Source organism: Tachysurus fulvidraco, chromosome 1 (genome assembly GCF_022655615.1).
Source record: "Tachysurus fulvidraco isolate hzauxx_2018 chromosome 1, HZAU_PFXX_2.0, whole genome shotgun sequence".
In the NCBI taxonomy this organism is placed as follows: domain Eukaryota; kingdom Metazoa; phylum Chordata; class Actinopteri; order Siluriformes; family Bagridae; genus Tachysurus; species Tachysurus fulvidraco.
Window position 1 is genome coordinate 48,869,747 of NC_062518.1, and position 22,487 is coordinate 48,892,233.

General features: G+C 39.9%; 1 protein-coding gene and 4 non-coding genes across 5 annotated transcripts in view; 3 read left to right on the forward strand and 2 right to left on the reverse strand.

The window, feature by feature from the left end:
• The first annotated feature begins 8,775 nt into the window (after positions 1-8,775).
• On the forward strand, positions 8,776-8,848 carry trnav-aac. The gene has a single exon. It is a non-coding gene; the product is annotated as a tRNA-Val (tRNA).
• Positions 8,849-9,521: 673 nt separating this feature from the next.
• Positions 9,522-9,595, forward strand: trnan-guu. Its single transcript has one exon. It is a non-coding gene; the product is annotated as a tRNA-Asn (tRNA).
• A 426-nt stretch (positions 9,596-10,021) lies between these two features.
• trnak-cuu lies at positions 10,022-10,094 on the reverse strand. The gene has a single exon. It is a non-coding gene; the product is annotated as a tRNA-Lys (tRNA).
• Positions 10,095-10,762: 668 nt separating this feature from the next.
• trnak-uuu lies at positions 10,763-10,835 on the reverse strand. Its single transcript has one exon. It is a non-coding gene; the product is annotated as a tRNA-Lys (tRNA).
• A 2,796-nt stretch (positions 10,836-13,631) lies between these two features.
• Positions 13,632-22,487, forward strand: part of LOC125138419 (butyrophilin subfamily 1 member A1-like) — a 262,663-nt gene continuing 253,807 nt past the window's right edge. The window contains exon 1 of the mRNA XM_047813972.1: positions 13,632-13,748. Within this exon, the coding sequence (XP_047669928.1) occupies positions 13,697-13,748 (52 nt within the window). The 5' untranslated portion in view covers positions 13,632-13,696. The remainder of the gene's footprint in view (positions 13,749-22,487) is intronic.

Genomic DNA, 22,487 nt, shown 5'->3' on the forward strand with positions numbered 1-22,487 from the left:
CTGAACTACTAGCTTGATGAGTTGGTAATGGGCCATCAAACGTATTCGTCCATTCTCAGTTATTCCATGCACATGTGAAAAAACAATATTGGGGGTTGTGTCTATCAAGGCTAAATGTTCTGAAGCAGCTAAAATAAAGACTGCACTGTAGGAAACAATTCTGTGGTCATGTAGATTTGAATTAATGTTTTTCGTTAAAATGTATTCAATATAATTGTGTTTTTGATTTTGAGGCAACCAGGACCTATTGCAATCTTTGATGGAATTATGTATCGTACTTTCTTCGAAGACGCTATTATTAAAGAAACTGCTGCCCCATATATTCAGCAAACCTTTGGAGTCCACCACTGTTTTTTCCAGGACAATGATCCGAGGCACACTGCTGCAAGCAGAGTCATTGCCACAGAAGGTATTAACTGTGTAAAGACTCTACCACAATCCCCGGATATGAATCCCATTGAGATGGTGTGGCATGCTTTGAAAGATTATATTCGGAAAGAAACAAAACCAACCTCAAAATCTGAGTTGATTGCTGCCATAAACAAATCCTGGTTTGAGGAACTTACAGAAAAGGCATGCAGCAAGTACATCAACAGATTGTTTAAAGTTCTTCCAGTTGTAGTGAAGAATCATGGTGGACAGACTGGAATGTAGCTGTACAGTATTTTTAATGCTTTAATAGTCTGTCTACTTGTATGACCATTTTAAACAAATAAAAGCTTTATAATTATGTGTTATTGTTGTTGTATTTTGGTAGCCTACAAAGCTTGTGCTTTGTATTATAAGTTATAAACATTCATCTGAAATACTCTAAGTTATGCAGTAAATAGCATTTAAACAAAGTAACTGCAATAAAAAGCTTGTGTTTTGTATTAACCATTTGTTGATTACAGTATGTGAAACTTTCCACTTATTGCTGTAAATTTAAGTTGGTTATATCAACATATGTCAAATTAAGTTATGCAATATCAACCCATCTTTTATAAGTTGTAAACATTCATCTGAAATACCCTGTAAGTTATGCAGGAAATAGCATTTAAACAAAGTAACTGCAAGCATCCCACAACATGGTGAAAACAGGAAAAAACGTTTTTCTTTTGAATCGATTAGTATTGGGGGTTGTGTCAGTGGTCTATCAAGGATAAATGTTATGAAGCAGCTAAAATAAAGACTGTGGGGAGACATACGTCAATCGATCTGCGCTGCGCAGGTTGTTAATCTTTCTATTGAGATATGCCTCAATGGCAAATAATCAGATAAACAATGCTAAATTGGTATAACTACATAAGAACAACCTCTATATTGCGATATGCTCAATGCAATCAGACTAAAAATCATGTGTTAAACAGTGCTTATATTTCAGAGAACATGAACAGGAGCTTATTTTTAATAAAAAAAAACCTCAGCATCAAATATTGTACTTAGATAACATTGTATTTTATAAAATATATAAATAATGACTTAGAAAACTAAAATAATAATATTTATAATTTATATATTATATTATATTTATAATATATAAATTTATAATTTATAATAATTATTAATTTTGATTATGATGTGATTGTGACAGGGGTGCTGCGTTTTTTCTGTCACCACTTTTGAATAAGACACAATATCAAGGCTATAAAACTTGTCAAAACTCCACGAATCACAAAAGTATAAGTGAGAACACTTGTTTAAACAGTGCATACACTGACTGCACATCACATTTTTTACTTTATTGATACTGCTTTTTATTGTAATGCAAAGACCGGTCATCGGGACATACTGTAAGCTGTCATGTTCATAAAGCCAGTCGTGACAAGCGGAGATGGTCGCAGATGCAGACGTGGGTAGAGTAGCTAAAAATTGTACTCAAGTAAAAGTACTGTTACTTCAGAACAATATGACTCAAGTAAAAGTAAAAAATAGATATCCAAATAATTACTTGAATAAGAGTAAAAAAGTACTTGGTGAAAAACTAATCAAGTACTGAGTAACTAAATTAAAATAGAACGGGGCAGCCCATAAATTCTCATAAACTGTGTGTGTCTCCAGTGACAGAACAACAGAAGGAAACACACACATTTCATACCAGGCATGCTGAACAGAAAACTGCACACCGGTCAATGTAAAACATGCATGTGTGTGTGTGTGAAAACATGCAGAAACAAACTATTTGACCAAAAAAAATCATTCAGTGATGTCACTATGAAACTTCTATGCAGTCAGAATTGTTTCGTTATTCTGAATAAATATACTATGATCCACAAATAAATATAAAGAGTTTCACAAATATTTTTTAAATCAACAAATGCACAATAAGCAAACCATAAATATATGTTACAAATTTCACAAAAAGAAATGAAATTCACAAATCGTGAAAAAAAATGACCAATCGTGGCACGGTCTACCTCCAACCAATCACGTTCTGATTTACTCGCACTATCGCAGTGTAATATGTACTGCAAAATACGATAAAAAAAAAAACAAAAAAAACATTTGTCGCAGATTCGAGCCCAATCTGGTAACCCTGTATGGATTGTAGCCAGTACTAAGGGTTAGTTCAATTCTGCTTTCTTTGGAAATGATTTCAGCATCATCAATGGGTCCAATGGTAGTGTGAAGAGCGAGTAAATCAGAACGTGATTGGTTGGAGGTAGACTGTGCCACTATTGGTCAGTGCCACGAGACCGTTGTGCGATTGGCTGGAGTAGACGGTGGGCGGAGTCTACCTATTTGTGGATTCTTGTGCACGTCTTGACATTAGAAATGTTTCAAATCCACAAATGCACAGAACGCAATCCACAAATGCGTGCATTGATTCACAATTGCACAGAACGCGATTCACAAATGAGCAGGAAGCCATTCACAAATAAATACAATTTATAAATATTTTTTTCATTTGCAAATCCCATTTTATTTATTTGTGAATTTCATTTCTTTTTGTGAAATTTGTAACATATATTTACGGTTTGCTTATTGTGCATTTGTTGATTTAAAAATATTTGTGAAACTTTTTATATTTATTTGTGGATCATAGTATATTTATTCAGAATAACGAAACAATTCTGACCCCATAAACTTCACCGTCTGCAATGCCGACGGTTTGTGTTGCTACAGTAACTAACCCGTCCCGCTGCTGAGAGCGTGTATGGTAATGTGACGAGACTGCACAACTATGTTTGATTGGTGAAACACAGTCACGTGGTAGAGCCTTAGCGGAAATTTCTCGCTCTGTCAAAATAAAACATTAAAATTGATGCGTAGAATACCAAAGAGGTAAAAAGAAAAGTAACAAGCTCATTGTAGCCTAATGTAGCGGAGTAAGAGTACCGTTTCCTCTTCACAAATCTACTCAAGTAAAAGTAAAAAGTATAGTGATTTAACCGAAAGGTTGGTGGTTCAGGCCCACCCAGGGACAACAAGGCTTTTCTTAGTCCGCCAGGTTCCACACAAGCTTTGCCATAACGCGTAGCGGAACTCACAGACCGCGAACATTTATATGCTTGGCTGAGTATATTTATTTCCAATTTCTTCCAATTTATATGCTTGGCTGAGTATTTTTTATTCAATTCCGAGTTATCTTGAGTTTACACTATAACCTACTTACATCTTAATTTTTGACATCGTATTTACTTGTCTCGCAAAGTCCGCTTCTAGCCAGCTAGCATAACTAGCCTGTTAGCTCGGCTACCGCTAGTACAAGCTCTCGCATCTTCCACATTTTCAGTACAGACTGGAGTGAGAGGCAGGGAGTTGACCTGCTCAGTCCAGTGGCTCTCTCCCACTCTGCTCTCCTCCACGTCCTTTCTCATCTTTTAGAAGCAAATGATAGACAATAAATAAATAAACAAATAAATACAGACTGGAGTGAGAGGCAGGGAGTTGACCTGCTCAGTCCAGTGGCTCTCTCCCACTCTGCTCTCCTCCATGTCCTTTCTCATCTTTTAGAAGCAAATGATAGACAATAAATAAATAAATAAATAAATAAATAAATAGGTTAAATAGTCCGCTTCTAGCCGGCTAGCGCAACTAGCCTGTTAGCTCGACTACCGCTAGTACAATCTGTTGTACTTGCTCTGTAACATCATTTCCGTGTACCTCTAGTACACCTTTTCACACCAATCATTTCTGTTGTTCTTGCTCTATAACATCATGTCGGTTACGTCTCTGCCTTTGAGTTCAGGTGAGGACACGTTCGAGCTGCACTCGGTGGAACTGGAGCAGGAGGCCGTGGAGAAGCAGATCTGCGACCTACAGGTGAAGCAGGCCGAGCTGCGGGAGCGGAAAGCCGCGCTGGAAGCTCCCCGGCCTGTCGCTCACCTGTCTCAGGTAAACTCCCGGCATGTAACTACTACTCCCTCTACCTCTACTCTGTGTGTTTCTCTATCCTGGCCCAAGGAATGTCCTGGCCAGGTGCTGTTCACTCCGGTGCCAAGGCACCGCGGATCCTGGGTGCAGCAGCGGATGACACGCCTCGGGCCCCGATCGAGGACCTCTCCCCTTCACCACCGTCGGTCTTCGAGATCCCCACTCGGAACCGCTTCACCCCCCTTCGCGAGATGAACCGCGACACCGTGATCATTGGAGACTCCATCGTCGGCCACGTCCGTGCTACTGTGTCGAAAGGTAAGGCTCGGACACACTGCTTACCTGGTGCTCGTGTTCTTGATGTCGCTGCACAGGTACCTTAGGTCATGAGCAGAAACACCGGAGCTGTGGTTCTTCATGCTGGCTCGAACGACACCAGCCTGAGGCAGTCGGAGATCCTGAAGAGGGACTTCAACACCCTGGTGGAGACAGTTCGCACCACAGCGCCCACAGCAAGGATCATTGTGTCTGGACCGCTTCCAACATACCAGCGAGGAATTGAAAGGTTCAGTAGACTTTTCGCTTTAAATGAATGGCTTCAATCATGGTGTCAGACTCAGATTCTACTCTTTATTGATAACTGGAATGTTTTCTGGGAGCGTCCTAGGTTGTTCCGTGCTGACGGCCTGCACCCCATCAGAGTTGGAGCGGATATCCTCTCAGACCACATCTCCAGGGCGCTGCACACCTTCTGACTCTTAAACTACTCCTTAAATTTAAATTTCAATAGTCATGCTTCACCTCAACACACTGACACAAATGCACACATAGCTCACCCTATAGAAACTGTGTCTGTTCCCAGAGCAGTGAGATCAAAAAATAAATATGTGAGAAGTTCTCTAAATAATCTTACTATAAAAAGACCAGAAAAATGCCATAGAAGCAAACAAAAACAGTTCTTAAAGTTTGGACTTCTGAACATTAGATCTCTTGCACCCAAAGCATTTATTGTAAATGAAATCATCTCAGAAAATAGCATTACTGCACTCTGCCCTACCGAAACTTGTATAAAACCAAATGATTACATCGGTCTAAATGAGTCTACACCATCAGGATATATTTATAAGCGTGAGCCTTGTCAGACTGGTCGTGGAGGTGGTTTTGCCACTATCTTTAGTGATTACCTCACTGTTACCCAGAGAACACAGTATAGATTTAATTCTTTTGAAGTGCTTGCCCTTAATGTTACACTACCGCACATGCACATGGAGAAATCCCTGATGTCTCTTGCTCTAGCGACCGTGTACAGACCCCCAGGGCCCTACACCAATTTTCTTAGAGAATTTACAGATTTTCTTTCAGACTTATTTTTTTTAACTTTGATAAAGCATTAATTGTAGGAGACTTTAACATTCATGTTGACGATACAAACGATGCTTTAGGACTCACATTTTTGGACCTACTAAACTCACTTGGGCTTAAACAAAACATCACTAAAGCAACTCATCGTCATAATCACACACTAGATTTAATAATATCACACAGAATAGATGTCACTGATATAGATATCATACCTCAAAGTGATGACATCACAGACCATTATGTCATAATGTACACACTACCTATAGAACAGACTAACTGTGTCTCACCACGTTACCGACTCAGTAGAACTATTACTCCAACCATTAAAGACAGATTCACAAATAACCTGCCTGATCTGTCTGGACTTCTTACTGTACCCTTAAACACAAACGACCTAGATGTAATGACTAACAGCATAGGCGCTATAGTCACTAGCACATTAGACACTGTTGCCCCAATCCGATTAAAGAAGGTTAGAGATAAAACACTTGCACCATGGTATAATAGTCATACTCACACGCTCAAAAGAGAAACCCGTAACTTCGAGCGAAAGTGGAGAAAAACTAAATTAGAGGTTTTTAGAATTGCGTATAAGGACAGTATGTCAAGCTATAGACAGGCTCTAAAAGCTGCCAGGGCTGAGCACCTGAGCAAACTCATAGAAAATAACCAGAACAACCGCAGGTTTTTATTTAGCACAGTGGCTAGATTAACAAAAAAACAGAATTCTGAACAAACTATTCCATCACAGTTCAGTAGTGAGGATTTTATGAGATTCTTCACTGATAAAATCGAAAGTATCAGGAATAAAATAGGTGACGCTCAACATATGAGAGCAACTAGTGACCCAGTCTCACTTAAGGTTATAGACACACAACTACAGAGCTATTGCTGAAATGAATTTTCTTTATGGTAATTAATTTTTGTGCTTATTTCATTTTCTTTCCACATTTCTCATTCTTTGTCGAAAGGAATAAAGCCCCCCCCCCCACACACACACACACACACACACACAATCTGGTCATGCTGACCTGTGATAAGTGTGTTCTTGTTTTCTTGTTTTTGTACCCTGTGGTTCTGCAAACATGAGCAGGATGGTAAGGCTTGATGATAACGTAACCCCTTAATCTTAAGGGAATAGAGAACGAGGAAACCTCTGTCATGTAAAAATGTATTTCTGTGTTATATGTTATATGTCATATTCACCTCTTCTGATTTAATGTTCTTGATTTGAGTCTATCCTGTTCTTTTAGTGGTCTTGACAGGATGAAGAAGACAAGATAGGTTGACTTGCTTGTGAGATTACTCGCAGGACACTCAGTTTCTCTTTGCTCATGTCCAGGCTTTCTGACCTTCAATGCTTGGATAAGAGTTGTGAGGAAGCAGCATTCTGGCATACCCCTATCTATGTTGATAAAAACTTAGCCCCCACCTTATCTCATACACCATAGCTTACTGTATTTTCATTGCGTATATATTCTGTTCTGTCGCTCAGTTCTTGGAGCAGCTGTTTGGAATAAACCAGATTTGATTTCACTTGTGTGGTTTGTTCTCTCAGTGCTCCCGAGCGATCCTATTGTTTTGCAGAGGTAAAGAGACGCGGACAAGTGCGAGGAGGAATCTTTCTTACAGCTATACAAGTACAGGACAGGAAGAGTTAGATAAACGTATTACCACATCTAAATCAACAACTTGTTCTCTAAACCCCATTCCAACTAAATTACTGAAAGAAGTGTTACATAAAGCTGGTGAGCCTCTTCTTAATATTATTAACTCCTCGCTATCTTTAGGTTATGTCCCTAAATCGTTCAAATTGTTATTAGGCCCCTCATTAAGAAACCTAATTTAGATCCAAATGTACTATCAAATTACAGACCTATTTCACATCTTCCGTTTATGTCTAAAATACTAGAAAAGGTTGGGTCTGTTCAACTGAGCTCCTTCTTACAGGAGAACAATATCTTTGAAGAGTTTCAGTCAGGTTTCAGGCCCCATCATAGCACAGAAACAGCACTTGTTAAAGTTACAAATGACTTGTTCTTAGCTTCAGACCAAGACTGTATGTCACTATTAGTTCTACTTGACCTTAGTGCTGCATTCGACACTATAGATAACAACATTCTCCTAGATCGCTTACAGAATTACACAGGTATTCATGGTCAGGCTTGTAAATAAATGGTGAATCCTCCAGTTTATTACCAGTTAATTATGGGGTCCCTCAAGGATCAGTTCTAGGACCTCTGCTTTTCTCGATATACATGCTTCCATTAGGGAACATCATCAGAATACATGGGATTACTTTCCACTGCTATGCTGACGACACACAGTTATATATCTCATCAAAACCAGATGAAATAGCCAAAGTGTCCAAATTAACTCAATGCCTTAGAGAGAGAAAAGACTGGATGAGTTGTAATTTTCTGTTGATAAACTCTGATAAGAAAGAAATACTACTTTTAGGTCCAAAAACCAGTACACAGAAACTCTCTGAAATCGCATTTTGTAGTTTCTGTAGGGTAGCGGTTATCACGATCGCCTCACACGCGAAAGGGCCCCGGGTTGAAACCGGGCAGAAACAAGCATTTGGTCTGAGGGGCTTTTGGTTTACAGGAAATAAGAGTCGAGTTTGGCGCTCTGTGTCGACTGTTCCATCTGGAACAACCTGAAACCAGCCTGATTCCCACATAGTGCGACATTTTTCACGTGGGTTGCTCATCTGCTATTGAGATCAAACGAAGAAACAGTTTCTTTCGTCCTTTTGTCGGTTCCTTAATTTACTTTGAGACTGGGAGCCTGAAGTCACGCTTTGTAGTTTCTGTAGTGTGGCGGTTATCACGTTTGCCTAACACGCAAAAGGTCCCCTGTTCAAAACCGGGCATAAACACGCATTTTGTCTCATGGGCTTTTGGTTTACAGAAAGTAAGAGTCGAGTTTGGCGCTCTGTGTCGGCCGTTCCATCTGGAACAACCTGAAACCAGCCTCATTCCCACATAGTGCAACATTTTTCACGTGGGTTGCTCATCTGCTATTGAGATCAAACGAAGAAACAGTTTCTTTCATACTTTTGTCAGTTCCTTAATTTACTTTGAGACTGGGAGCCTGAAGTCGCGTTTTGTAGTTTCTGTAGTGTAGCGGTTATCACGTTCGCCTAACATGCGAAAGGTCCCCGGTTTGAAAACGGGCAGAAACATGCTGAGGCATTTGAGCTTTGCTTCAGTTAGCAGCCTGACAAAGTCAGACATTGAGACTCTGAACTTGACAGATGCATTTTCACCACAACATGGTGCCTCCCTTAAAATTCGCTATACTGCATGAACGAGTGTTTGTTGCAGCTGGTGAATGAAAGTTGAAGCATTTTAGTAACGCTTATTTATTTAGATACGTTGTTGTTTCCCATTCCTCGGCATAGGTTGAGAAGTCTTTGCTTTGGTTTCTGAAGTTTATTGGTTATCTGCTCTGGCGATCAAATGCTGAAACATTTTCTGTCTTCCTTAAGTCATTTCCAGAATTTTTCGATTTTATTGAAAGCCTATGGTGGTGCTTTGAAGTTTCTGTATTGTAGCGTCCATAGCGTTGAATAAGATGCGAAAGAAACTTGCTGAGGCTTTTGAGCATTGCTTCAGTAAGCAACCTGTTGTATCAGCTCGTGTGAGAGCAGTCAGAAATTGAGAGTCTGAACATGACTGGAGCAGTTTCTCCACAACGGGGACTAAACTGCATGCAAGTGTTTGTTGCAGCTGAAACAACATACAGACATTTTTGAAACAAACAACAACTTACAACACAAGTGGAAATCAGAATGAGCTCTCACATCCAGCTGTAAGAAGTGATTCAACGATCCTCTTTCCACAGGGAGCAGGTGGGTCTCTGTGGCGCAATCGGTTAGCGCATTCGGCTGTTAACCGAAAGGTTGGTGGTTCAAGCCCACCCAGGTATGACGAAGCTTTTCTTAGGCCACCAGGTTCCACAAAAGCTTTGCCATAACGCGTAGCGGAACTCACAGACCACGAAAAGAGGCGGGTGCTTGTTGGCTGGTCCGACCTGGAAACCTCTTCGCCTAACGTGGGGCTCACCTGTTGGTTTGCTGATTGTCGTACAGAGCAACAGGCTCTTAAACTCACAGCCCAGCTTGCAAAAGGCGAAGGCCTTTTCAGAGAGCCTTTGGTGCCAGGCATCAACATTTGTGCGGATTAAAACCACGCTGAGGGATCTCTGGAGGAAACTTTTACCCGCAGAGTAAAATGGTTAAATAGTAAAAATCCATGGTTTTCCTTCTTATTTATTTATGTTGCTATTATTTTCTCCTCCTGAGGCGGTAAAGATGGCCTTCTTGGATTTTCCCGGCTCCTGCAAAAGCACACCACGCCCAACGTGGGCCTCAAACCCACAACCCTGAGATTAAGAGTCTCATGCTCTACCGACTGAGCTAGCCAGGCATGCAGAAGGGGCTGCCCGCTTCGACAAAAGTGGGGCACCTACTGCCCAGATGGCTGAGATTTCTTTGATCTGATGCAGTCTAAGAGCAAAAACGCCCATAATTTTCCCAAGACGCCAGTTAAAAACACCATGCCCTTCACATGACGATCTCTGTTGCACTGGCTGTTGGACACTTTTTTTTAATTTATTCATTTATTTTTTTCTCTCTTTGTAACCACCTCTATTAAGCCATTTTGTCTGCGCCAACCCTAATCATCAAATATAAAGAAGCGATTGTGGCGGGCCAGCTTGTGCGTAGAATTTTTAGAAGTCAAAGAGATTGAAACCTGAAATGGTGGAATTTCAAGGACATTTTTGGCAGATTTTCGTGATTGCTGTGGCTATCGTATTGATCTTCGTTTCCAGCCTGAGATTTGGTATTGTCCTGCCTCCCTGTCACCCTATTGTTTTGCACATTTGTTTTTTAGGTCTATGGATTGATTCTAGCCAAAACTTGTGAACACACTGATCTCGATGTATCTTATCTGCTCCTAACACATGATTTGTACAATAAAGCAGCAGCAAGGCAAGCATTTTCTCCCCTCTGGATCATTGAAGCATTCAGACACCAGCAGCAATCTAAAGCATGCTTTTCCCTTTTCACAAGTCAGCCACCCAGATGTACAAACACCCGAACAGGGACTTGAACCCTGGACTCTCAGATTAAAAGTCTGATGCTCTACCAACTGAGCTATCCGGGCGTTGTCTAGCAAGCACCTTTAGTTCCAAACGGGTAAGGCCTGTGCAACTGTGTGTTCAGATGTGTCCTCTGATTATTTTTGATATTTTGCTCTGTACTCTTGCTGGCCATAGTAAAATCTTCAGCAATTCTAAAGCTTGTCTTCTGAAAGACCAACTTCCAGAACGACTGAGCTATCCGGGTCATACCTGGACTCTGCCCAAATATCGGAAGCAGGACTGAGTCCACACACGTTTAAGAGGATTCAGGTGATTAAACCGAGCTCGTGCTCTGGATCAGAATATGTATATCCCCTCTGGTCCTTGGCGCCATAGACAATTTTATTTATAAACCATGATGGACTTTTCGTGAATTTTGCAATATTCAACTTTATCTGCAGTATTCTAGGATGAAGTCCACGTGTCTTCTATTTCTGTTACCACTGATTGCCCATTATCTGAGACATATAATAAAACAAAGGACTTGTATGCCTGGTGAACATGTGACCTTACAAGAGAAAGTTGATCTTTGATCTTATCATATAGACTGTCTAGTCTCTACATTGTGCACTCACACACTCACGTGCTAAGGTGAGAATTGACAGAGAAGCTGATAGGCTTCACTAAGTTGGGTCTGGGAATCCAGTCATGTTATGTATTAAAATAGCTTCCACAGCATACTCTGAAAAAGCTTGTACCAAGATGGGGGAAACTAGTTGCAGCAGTAATGGCCAAGTGCTCGTCTCTGATTTTTTTTGTCAACTTAGGGTGCTTTCACAGCTGCCTTGTTTTGATCGGTTGAATCGTACCAGAGTTCGATTGCTCATTTGGTGCGGTTCGTTTGGGCAGGTGAGAATGCAGCTATCGAACTCTGGTGCGCACCAAAAGCGGACCAAACAAGTGGACTGAGACCTCCTTGAAGAGGTGGTCCTGGTATGCTTTCAAACAAACTCTGGTGCGGTTCGTTTGTGGTGAGGACACGATCCGAGATCGAATAGACCTAACTGCAAAAAGTAGTGCGCATTTTGGACTAAACCAGCTGCAGTAGTGGGTCGTTGGCAATATTTTCGGAAGGTGAGCATGCCACAGTTTCGCAAAAGTAATGCTCGCTGCCTCCTGAAGTGTCTTCCGATGCGTCTTCGCCGTTTGCAGTGCATTAAAATTATATTTTCAAGCCGCATCCGCGCTTCATTCTGAAAATGAAGACTTTGCATAGAGCGCTGTATACAAGCGATGTAGAAGATTACAACCACGAACATAATTGCAGCGCGCAGTCGTCTCTCCATGGTGTACTGTATGCTGTATTTTCCTCTTTTTGTTTACTACCGGAGTTTCGTTGAAATTTCCTGCACGTTTATTCTGACCAATCGAGTTGCAGTTTAGGAAATACTTGTGGCCAATGAGTGATGTGGATGTTATCACATGACTGCATCTTGGTTCGTTTCAGTGTGGTGTGAAAAGGAACCAAAACTGCTAAAAAGCTACAGTGTATCATTTTTTTGCTTTTGGTCCGGACCAAATGAACCGAACTATAGATGTGAAAGCAGCCTTACAGACAAGACAGTCTATGTGAAAAGATCAAATATCAACTTTCTCTTGTAATGTCACATGTTCACCAGGCATACAATTCCTTCTGGGTCATGCCTTTCTCTTTCATACACATTAGTGTGTCAGAGCTTTTTATGCACAGTAAAATGCAGTAGACTTACATGCTATGGGATTTCTGTGATGGTCATGTTTTTGTTGCACAGGTGCAGCAAGTAAGGTGAAAAAAACACTGATCTAGGACTCAAGTTAATATGTAAGGCATAACAGAATGGCACAATCATCAAACAAAACATAACAAAAAAGAAAATAATCGCTGTTAAACAGCTTGCATACCTTTAGTACTACAGTAAATATGGTGTATTTCCCCCTTCGGCATTAATGATGGCATGCAGTCTTTTGTAATAATTCTGCATTAAGTCTTTAATTCTCTCAGTTGATATGGCTGCCCATTCTTCTTGGCAAAATGTCTCCAGTTCCTGTAATTTTTTTGGGCTGCCTTGCACAAACTGCACAATTGAGATCTCCCTAAACTGGCGGAGACAGTAATGGGCTCCAAAACCTTCACTTTTTCTGCTGTAGCCATTGGAGGGTCAATCCTGCCTCACGCTTTTGGATTATTGTCATTTTGGAACATCCGAGAGCTTTCCTTGTTCAGCTTTCATGCTGTAGAATGCAAACTGTCTAGTATTTTCTGATAACATGCTGCATTCATCTTGCCATTGCGTTTTTGCTAATTTCTTGTACCACTGGAGCTCACTCCATATTGTTTATGGTTGTGACTATAAAGTAAAAATTTGGTCTAAATATGAAATATTATCAAAATATATATAGTTTTTATGATAATTCACTAGAAATTCAATATCAGATGGTTAAAACAGAAAAGTTTCATCAACCGAAATAGCACAATATCATGATCACTTATCCTGTAAATAATAAACAATCTGTTACAGAGGGAAAGCAATAAAAAACAAAATTATATATATTCTATATTATGAAAAGTTATGAACAATTACACAATGTCTGCTTAATATCATCTATAAGTCATCCATCAGCCATAAGTGACATTAAGCTCCTACGTACTGAACAATAAAGTTTTTCAAACTGATTTTTTCAACACATTAAACCTTTGGGGTTAATTTTTAATCATGTTTAAAGAAATAAGTTTTAACCAATTCAATGTGCACCAAAGTTACAGGAAGAGACAAAGAGGAGGCTTCTGTAGAAAAAAGGTGTGACTAATGAAAAGGTATCACGTGATACAAAATAATAATAAAAGTGTTGACTCAGACAAAGAAGCTTCTAGCGTCGTCTTACGATACACTGTCTATCAGGGAAAATGCTTTGGTGTGTGACTCTTATTCTTGTCAGCTTTACTGAATCTCGATCAGGTATGAAAACTCTGTGTGTGTGTGTGTGTGTGTGTGTTTGTGTGTGTGTGTGTGTGTGTGTGTGTGTGTGTGTGCGTGAGAGAGAGAGAGAGAGAGAGAGAGAGAGAGAGTGAGTGAGAGTGTGTGTGTGTGAGTGTGAGTGAGTGAGTGAGTGAGTGAGTGAGAGTGTGAGTGAGAGTGTGAGTGAGTGTGTATGGATAGACAATATTAAAAATTATAGCGTTTACTTGAAGGCTGAAGTAATCATACTGACATACTTGCCCCTTAGCGACACATGTTTTCGGATTGCGTAGGAAACCTTACGCGCCCCCACTAAGGAGTGTATCTTAATTTGCACGAGGTCGTGTTGGAAAAACAAGATCAACTATTAAAAGTTGGTCTTACCTTGAACGCAAGTGTCCTTCGAAGTCCCCTTGGTCTTCTAACAAAGGATCCTCTCCGAGGTCTTCTACTTAAACTATTGTTTGAATCTTTAAATGAAGGAGGCAGACTTAGACCTTTTTGTCTTTTCAGGATCCTCACAATGGGAGGCCTTGTTTTTATTAAAAGTAGTGTAATACAAATAAGTGTGTGTAATATATGTAAAATAAAAAGAAAAAGATTACAAATAAAAACTTCCTTCAAATAATCAAACCGTACTAGAATAAGTAAAATGTATTAAGATGCAAAGATTATAACAAACCAAGAAACACTCTCCAAGTGTAAACTTGCATTTGTTCTATGATGCACCTAAAGTATAACATGCACTAAGGCTGCTTACAATAGAATGGACACTCAATGTGATTCAAGGCAGGCTTTTATACTTTTTTACTGTGGCCAGATTTGGCTGTCAGGTTTGGTTGGCTTTGTGCCTTTTAGATGGCTACTATCTTATTTCATAAATACTTCTCAGTTTCTCAAACATATCTCACCAGCTGACTCTGTGTGCGCTGCTAATGTCTTTTCTTTTCTAACCTCACGGTTAACACTTCTATATATGGTCATACTTCCTGCAACTTCTCAGGCTGTGATTATATAGAACTGAAGCTTTCTTTCGCCATGGAATTTGACAGCAAGCTATAAAACACTGCGCATGCAGGTTACTCCCTGTGGATACACAGAAGGCTTTACTTTTAACAGCAGGCCTTGAAACACGTGTGTGCAGATACTCTCAGTAATACACAGCAGGCTTTATAAGTGTTTACTACTAGAAAGTTTACAGTAAAATACACAAGATTAATCTAATCAACTCTATTACATGAGGATACATGATTATAAGTAAAAGAAAAGCATTTCAGAATTTTTCTTGAACATTCTGAAAATAAAACATAATAACACATAATGCATTATAGTCTTTTGGAATCTTCTTCCAGCTGTCTAGGTACAGCGTCTGATCCCTCGGTGTCTTCTTTTAAACACTCATATTCAGATCTTTTAACTCTTCAACCAATTCTACAACCTTTTGGATTTTTACATCAATCTTTCTTTGTTTCTTCCCCTTACGTTTAGCTTTTCTTTCCCTATTTCTCCTCCTGTCTGTCTATTGACGGATAAGTTAATAATTGGTCATGGTGTACCTTGATATTTATTATTATTTATTTGCTGAGGACCAGTATTAAGAAAAACAGTATCAGGTATGTAGAGTCCTGTAACTCCATCCAGTACATGCCAGTGTCTGATAACATCTCTTGCATACCTGCATATTTGAAGTTCGTTGATTACAGATAAAGCTGTGAGTAACTGAACCCGTGTGCTTCACGTTCTACTTCCGGGTATGTACATTTAGTCCTTTTGAGCATTATCGGGGTGGTGTTTTTGACGAATGATTTTATTAACTTTTATTTATTTTAGTGCATCTGCTCGTAAGCGCATTTGCTGTGGACTGCATGGCGAATGCTCCTTAGACCACGTGAAGACTGCACTGTTTTGTTCTGCTGCTATTTTTATGACCATGACTGTTTGTATTTGATTACTTTTTTTTTTTGTTTTTGTTTGTCACGCTCATGCTGGTGGCTTAGGTGAAGTGTGGCTAGTTCGAGCCGTCTTGAGCGAGAGGTTCCGTTAACGGTGCCTGCTCAACTTCACCGGTTGTTATATCGCCACCAACAGCGTGTTTGTTTTGTTTAATGTTGATTTTGAGTTTTCTGTGTTGAAGACTCCTTTCAGCTTTAAGTTTTTGTCCTTTTGTTAACTTGTTTTTTTTGTATTTAGTGTGCTGTAATTTGAAGACTGTTGTCTTCATGTGCATTGTTTGCTTTATTTTTTTCTCTTGGTTGTGCTCTTCTTGTTTAACCCCTTGCTGCTCCATGGCATGTCTAGGTTTGAGCTTTTTGACACGAACCTAGTGTTTACATTCTTCTGTCTGATCCTGGTGGCCATTAAATTGTCCATTGTGTTCCCCTTTACGGGTGCACTTATTCTAATGCAAGTTGTTGGGTTGATTGTGAGTTGAACTAATTTTATTATTCTTTTGTTTATTTCAGGAGCTGGAGGCCCCAGTGAGGGAAGCTAGCTGTCTTGGCCCTGTGGTGGTGGTGTTTCTCACAGTGTTTGTTTGCCATTGATATCTGCATTTCCCTCACTTAGAGTGGGTGTGGTGTGAGTGTTTGGGAGCAGTGTGTCTTAGGATACTCACTGTTCAGCTAGCTACCCTACTGGTAAGCCTCCGCCAGAAAGTTTCTTGTCTTTCTTTATTTTTTTGTCTCTGTTTGGTCACAGTTTTTATTATTAATTATTGTGTAATAAAAGTATTTGATATTTGCATCCAGGTCTCCTGCGTTCAGTGGTAACGAACCTGTGTGCTCTATTTCGGGTATAAATTTCCCCGTTTCTAGAAACGGGGTGGCGTAGTCTGCTCTAATCCTTAGTTGTATATGGTGTCAAGTCTTGCCATCCACCGCCCCGCCACACATGGTTCATCCTGAATTACAACTAGATTTTCATTGTCATGCAGACGTTTCAAATCAGCAGAACATTTTGTGAGGTCCGTATTCCGTTCCAGGTCTACCGGGTCAGCCTTTCTTATATCATCAAGGAACTCGTCAAACATCCCCTGATGAAGGAATAGTATGTCTAGTAAGTTTCAACTTACAATTCAATGAAGTGAATAACATCAAAATTCCCAACATTATAGGTCTGACATCATTTGTATATTCAGTACAGGCATATGCGACCATAGTAAAAATAACATTTGGGACAAGAATTTTCAGATATTTAAATCTATCTTGTTTCCATACGTAAATGGTTACCCATAACAAAAACCAAAAACTCATAAATGCAATTACACATATAGTAATCCACTTAGGTCCTTTAAACAAGTGTACTAAAATTGTTAACACTGTATAGCCAAATGCCATCAGTGATAATAAGATTCTTCCCCTTATTTTCCATATCTGATTGAATCCTTTACTATGAAACAACCACATGATTAAGGTTAACGTTACTGATATTTCTCTAGTTTGTTGACAGCATAAAGTTCCCAAGAATCCTATAATAATTTTGAAACCAGGATGTCGATCACATATTAAATAAAAAGAGGCCAAAATCCAAAGACAGATATTAAAACTTACCTCTGTCCATGACTTTAGGCCATCTCCCATGCAATTGCTGCTAGAAGCAGTAGTATTGTCACTGAAGTTAGATGCCATTTCAGATCAGTTGAAATTTAGAGATCAAAAATTTAGATCCTGGTTTCACAAAAATCTGCTGCTTAAAGCTTTGCTAGATTTAGTCTCGCACAAGTGGGTCTTTAATGAAGCGTGACTGAGTGTGTGTGAGTGATGGGTTTTTATACTTTACGAATAAGCTGCTCTGCCTTCTTCACCTTGACCCCGGTGAATTTACGACCTCCTCGAGCTGAAAAGCCTCAAACACCTTGCACATTGTAACCAACATTGCATGCATTTCACTGTTATTATTAAAGTTATTATAGCTCCTATTATACCAACAATAATCCACCACCGTTTTATGATTGTTCCCCAAATTGTCTCTACTAGATTCCAAAGTTTTTCTCCCCAGCCATATAAGATTTTCCCAGTTTCTTTTGCTATATTTTTGAAAGTATTCCAACCTCTGGTAAACGTCCTTATTAAGGTAGGCATATTCATCTCAAATCTTTGTTAGTGTGAACAAAGGCAGTCTTATCAACCAAACCACTAGCACAGTATTTTAGCATTTGATTCATGAGCATCATAATTAACACTCCTGAAGTGTGATTATATCCATATCCAGAGCAACTTACTCCTTCTTTATTAAAAGAAGATTCTCTATATGGTTGCCAGACCCATTCAGTAAACAATTTTGGTGGGCAACCGAGTAAACTTTGACTCATGTTATATTCTTTTGGAACTCCTTTATTTGTTATATTTTTAACCATTAGAATATCTATAAGATTTTCATATTCCACTGCATTTTTCTCTGTATGATTTTGACATTGGGTCCTTACTTGAATTTGACCATTACCATTTTCAGTCCACAGTGATATCCTATTTTTTCCTATTAGCCCAGGACTTGTTCCATTCTTTGTTCTATTTAAAGGAATACCGTTCCATTTTAGTTTGACTTTTTCTATTTCAGAATCATCTATTGTGAATGGAATATAACTAGTCCAGTTTGTCCCTGTACAATAAGCACCAATTGGATAAACAATGTTTCTATCATTAATTTTTCGCTGTTTAGTTTTTCCTTTTGTCCATAAGGTGGTAGTATTTATCCTCGGCCATATGAAGATATGTAAAGACAGATACATTCTCATGCCTTGGTCTGTTACATTGTTAATAAGATAATCCAAAATCCCAAACTCTTTTGCTATCTCCATAGGCAGTCCATGTTCCGTTGGACCTCGGGTCCATACAACATTCTGGGTCAACCAATGAGGGCCAGTCAAGGGTTTTTTTCTTCCATTGATTCTGATAAAATCCTATAATATCATCAGAGCATTAGGTCTGATCAAGCATTCCATAAATCCTGTCTTGTATCCTCGCACTTTGTGCAATCCTGTGGCATCTGGACCTAAACAATTATGTCTCTCCCTCCATATGTTCATTATATTGAGAGAGTGGTTTAAAAAAGGGAGTTAGATCATGAAATTCTGTTGCATTAACATAGCAGCCAAACATTGTGCTATTCTTATTGTTTTTACAATGGTCTTTCCTTGGTCCCCTTTGCTTCTCCTTGTCTGACTGCCAATATTTCTGACTACAATTTCCAAGTCTATCACACACTGGTACTTGTATTGTGATGTTGGCACAAGTCACCCAGTTTGCATCTTTGTTGGGGATCTCAAGACTTGAATGATTCGGGTGCAAAGTTAATATTAAAAAAATTGCATTATAATCTTCTTTTTTCTTTTGGAATCTTCTCCAGCTGTCTAGGTACAGCGTCTGATCCCTCGGTGTCTTCTTTTAAACACTCATATTCAGATCTTTTAACTCTTCAACCAATTCTTCAACATTTTGGATTTTTACATCAATCTTTCTTTGTTTCTTCCCCTTACGTTTAGCTTTTCTTTCCCTATTTCTCCTTCTCTTTGTATTATCTATGTCTGTCTGTCTATTGACGGATAAGCTAATAATTGGTCGTGGTGTACCTTGATATTTATTATTATTTATTTGCTGAGGACCAGTATTAAGAAAAACAGTATCAGGTATGTAGAGTCCTGTAACTCCATCCAGTACATGCCAGTGTCTGATAACATCTCTTGCATGCCGCTGGCTCACAACACCCCCTACACTATACCAATGTTACCCCTACAGTATATTAATGTTTTTTGCAGTGAGATATTGCTGCATTAAAAATATCCTGTTGCTAAAATTGCATTGTTGTGTTAATTACAGCTGGTTTATTTGTAACTTTTGCTTAAAAAAATACACACAACAACAAAAATGCACCAACATTCTGGCTAGGATGAATCTATAGACGTCTAGGCTGAGACTTGGTATGTTTCTAGTACATCTTTTTACAGTCCTTGATACGGGTTTAGCTGTTTTTAGCTCTGCCTTTAGGTCGGTATCACATGAACTATACAGTGATCAGAGAGTCCCAGAGCTGCCCGTGGGACAGAGTGATATGCATCCTTTATTGTAGTGTAGCAGTGATCCAGTGTGTTACTGTCTCTGGTGGGACATGTAACATGCTGTCTGTATTTAGGCAATTCGCGTGAGAGACTCGCTTTATTAAAGTCCCCGAGAATTATTAATACAGAGTCCGGGTGTTGTTGCTAACTCAGTGAACATCAGTGAATGTCTGTACGGCTGAGCTCACGTGAGCTTGCGGAGGGATGTAAACACTCACCAGAATGAACGAGTAAAACTCCTACGGCGAATAGAACGGTTTGCAGTTAATGAAGAATGTTTCAGGATCGGTACAGCACATCTTTAAAACAGTTACATCAGAACACCACCTTTCATTGATGTAAAAACACGTCCTGCCGCCGCGCAATTTCCCTGTTGATTCTGCGTCGCGATCTGCTATAAAGAGCTGAAAGGCCGGCAGCCTTAATACGCTGTCTGGAATGAAGTTGTTCAGCCAGGTTTCTGTGAAGCAGAGAGCAGCAGAATTTGAAAAATCCTTATTTGTCTGGGTGAGCAGAAGGAGTTCGTTCGTTTTGTTTGATAGAGAGCGGAGATTCGCCAGATCGATGCTAGGCAGCGGTGTTCTTAAACCGCGCTGTCTGAGTTTCATGAGCCGCTTGCGCGCTTCCCCCATCTGCACGTCCTGAAGTGGGTAAACAGAGCAGCCGCTCCTCCAAATACAAGATTCAGCAAAACTTTGGAATAATCAAAAACCGGTAGAAGGTCTTGCGGTGTGTACTGCTGAATGTTCAGCAGTTCATCCCTGGTGAAACTGATCGGATTTTCTTGACAAAGCACAGGAAAAACTAACAAAAACAGAGAAAACACTGAGGATCTAAGCACTGAGGATGCCATACGCAGCGTGATCCTGATCAGCTACGGTACACAGTACTAATGTTACCCCTACAGTATATTAATGCTACCCCTACAGTATATTTATGTTACCCCTACAGTATATTAATGTTACCCCTACAGTATACTAATGTTTCCCCTACACTACACTATACCAATGTTACCCCTACAGTATATTAATGTTTTTTGCAGTGAGATATTGCTGCATTAAAAATATCCTGTTGCTAAAATTGCATTGTTGTGTTAATTACAGCTGGTTTATTTGTAACTTTTGCTTAAAAAAATACACACAACAACAAAAATGCACCAACATTCTGGCTAGGATGAATCTATAGACGTCTAGGCTGAGACTTGGTATGTTTTTGAATCTGATAAAACACAGCACTGTTTCTCCAAACATGGGTGTTTTTTATGAAGAGGAAATGGAGGAAAAGGAAGCTGCCACTCTGATCTCCTTTTCCAGTGTGTATTTGGCCTGTTTATACAAGACTCTATCCCCATTTCTGTGAGCATCCACTTTGGCCTGACAGAGCTGGCTGGTTTATCATTGTTATGTTAAGTGAGTCCTCGTAGGAATACACAAATCCTCACAGAAACTGATATGTGATGTTACAGTCTCTGTGAGCTCGTCCAGGTCGGAGGCAGCAGGTTCGAAAACAGTCCAATGAGTGAGAAAGAAACAGGCTTATAAATCCTGCTCCACTTCCTTAGTACATCTTTTTACAGTCCTTGATACGGGTTTAGCTGTTTTTAGCTCTGCCTTTAGGTCGGTATCACATGAACTATACAGTGATCAGAGAGTCCCAGAGCTGCCCGTGGGACAGAGTGATATGCATCCTTTATTGTAGTGTAACAGTGATCCATTGTGTTACTGTCTCTGGTGGGACATGTAACATGCTGTCTGTATTTAGGCAATTCGCGTGAGAGACTCACTTTATTAAAGTCCCCGAGAATTATTAATACAGAGTCCGGGTGTTGTTGCTAACTCAGTGAACATCAGTGAATGTCTGTAAGGCCGAGCTCACGTGAGCTTGCGGAGGGATGTAAACACTCACCAGAATGAACGAGTAAAACTCCTACGGCGAATAGAACGGTTTGCAGTTAATGAAGAATGTTTCAAGATCTGTACAGCACATCTTTAAAACAGTTACATCAGAACACCACCTTTCATTGATGTAAAAATACGTCCTGCCGCCGCGCAATTTCCCTGTTGATTCTGCGTCGCGATCTGCTATAAAGAGCTGAAAGGCCGGCAGACTTAATACGCTGTCTGGAATGAAGTTGTTCAGCCAGGTTTCTGTGAAGCAGAGAGCAGCAGAGTTTGAAAAATCCTTATTTGTCTGGGTGAGCAGAAGGAGTTCGTTCGTTTTGTTTGATAGAGAGCGGAGAGTCGCCAGATCGATGCTAGGCAGCGGTGTTCTTAAAACGCACTGTCTGAGTTTCATGAGCCGCTTGCGCGCTTCCCCCATCTGCACGTCCTGAAGTGGGTAAACAGAGCAGCCGCTCCTCCAAATACAAGATTCAGCAAAACTTTGGAATAATCAAAAACCGGTAGAAGGTCTTGAGGTGTGTACTGCTGAATGTTCAGCAGTTCATCCCTGGTGAAACTGATCAGATTTTCTTGACAAAGTGCAGGAAAAACTAACAAAAACAGAGAAAACACTGAGGATCTAAGCACTGTGGATGCCATACGCAGCGTGATCCTGATCAGCTACGGTACACAGTACTAATGTTACCCCTACAGTATATTAATGCTACCCCTACAGTATATTTATGTTACCCCTACAGTATATTAATGTTACCCCTACAGTATACTAATGTTACCCCTACACTACAC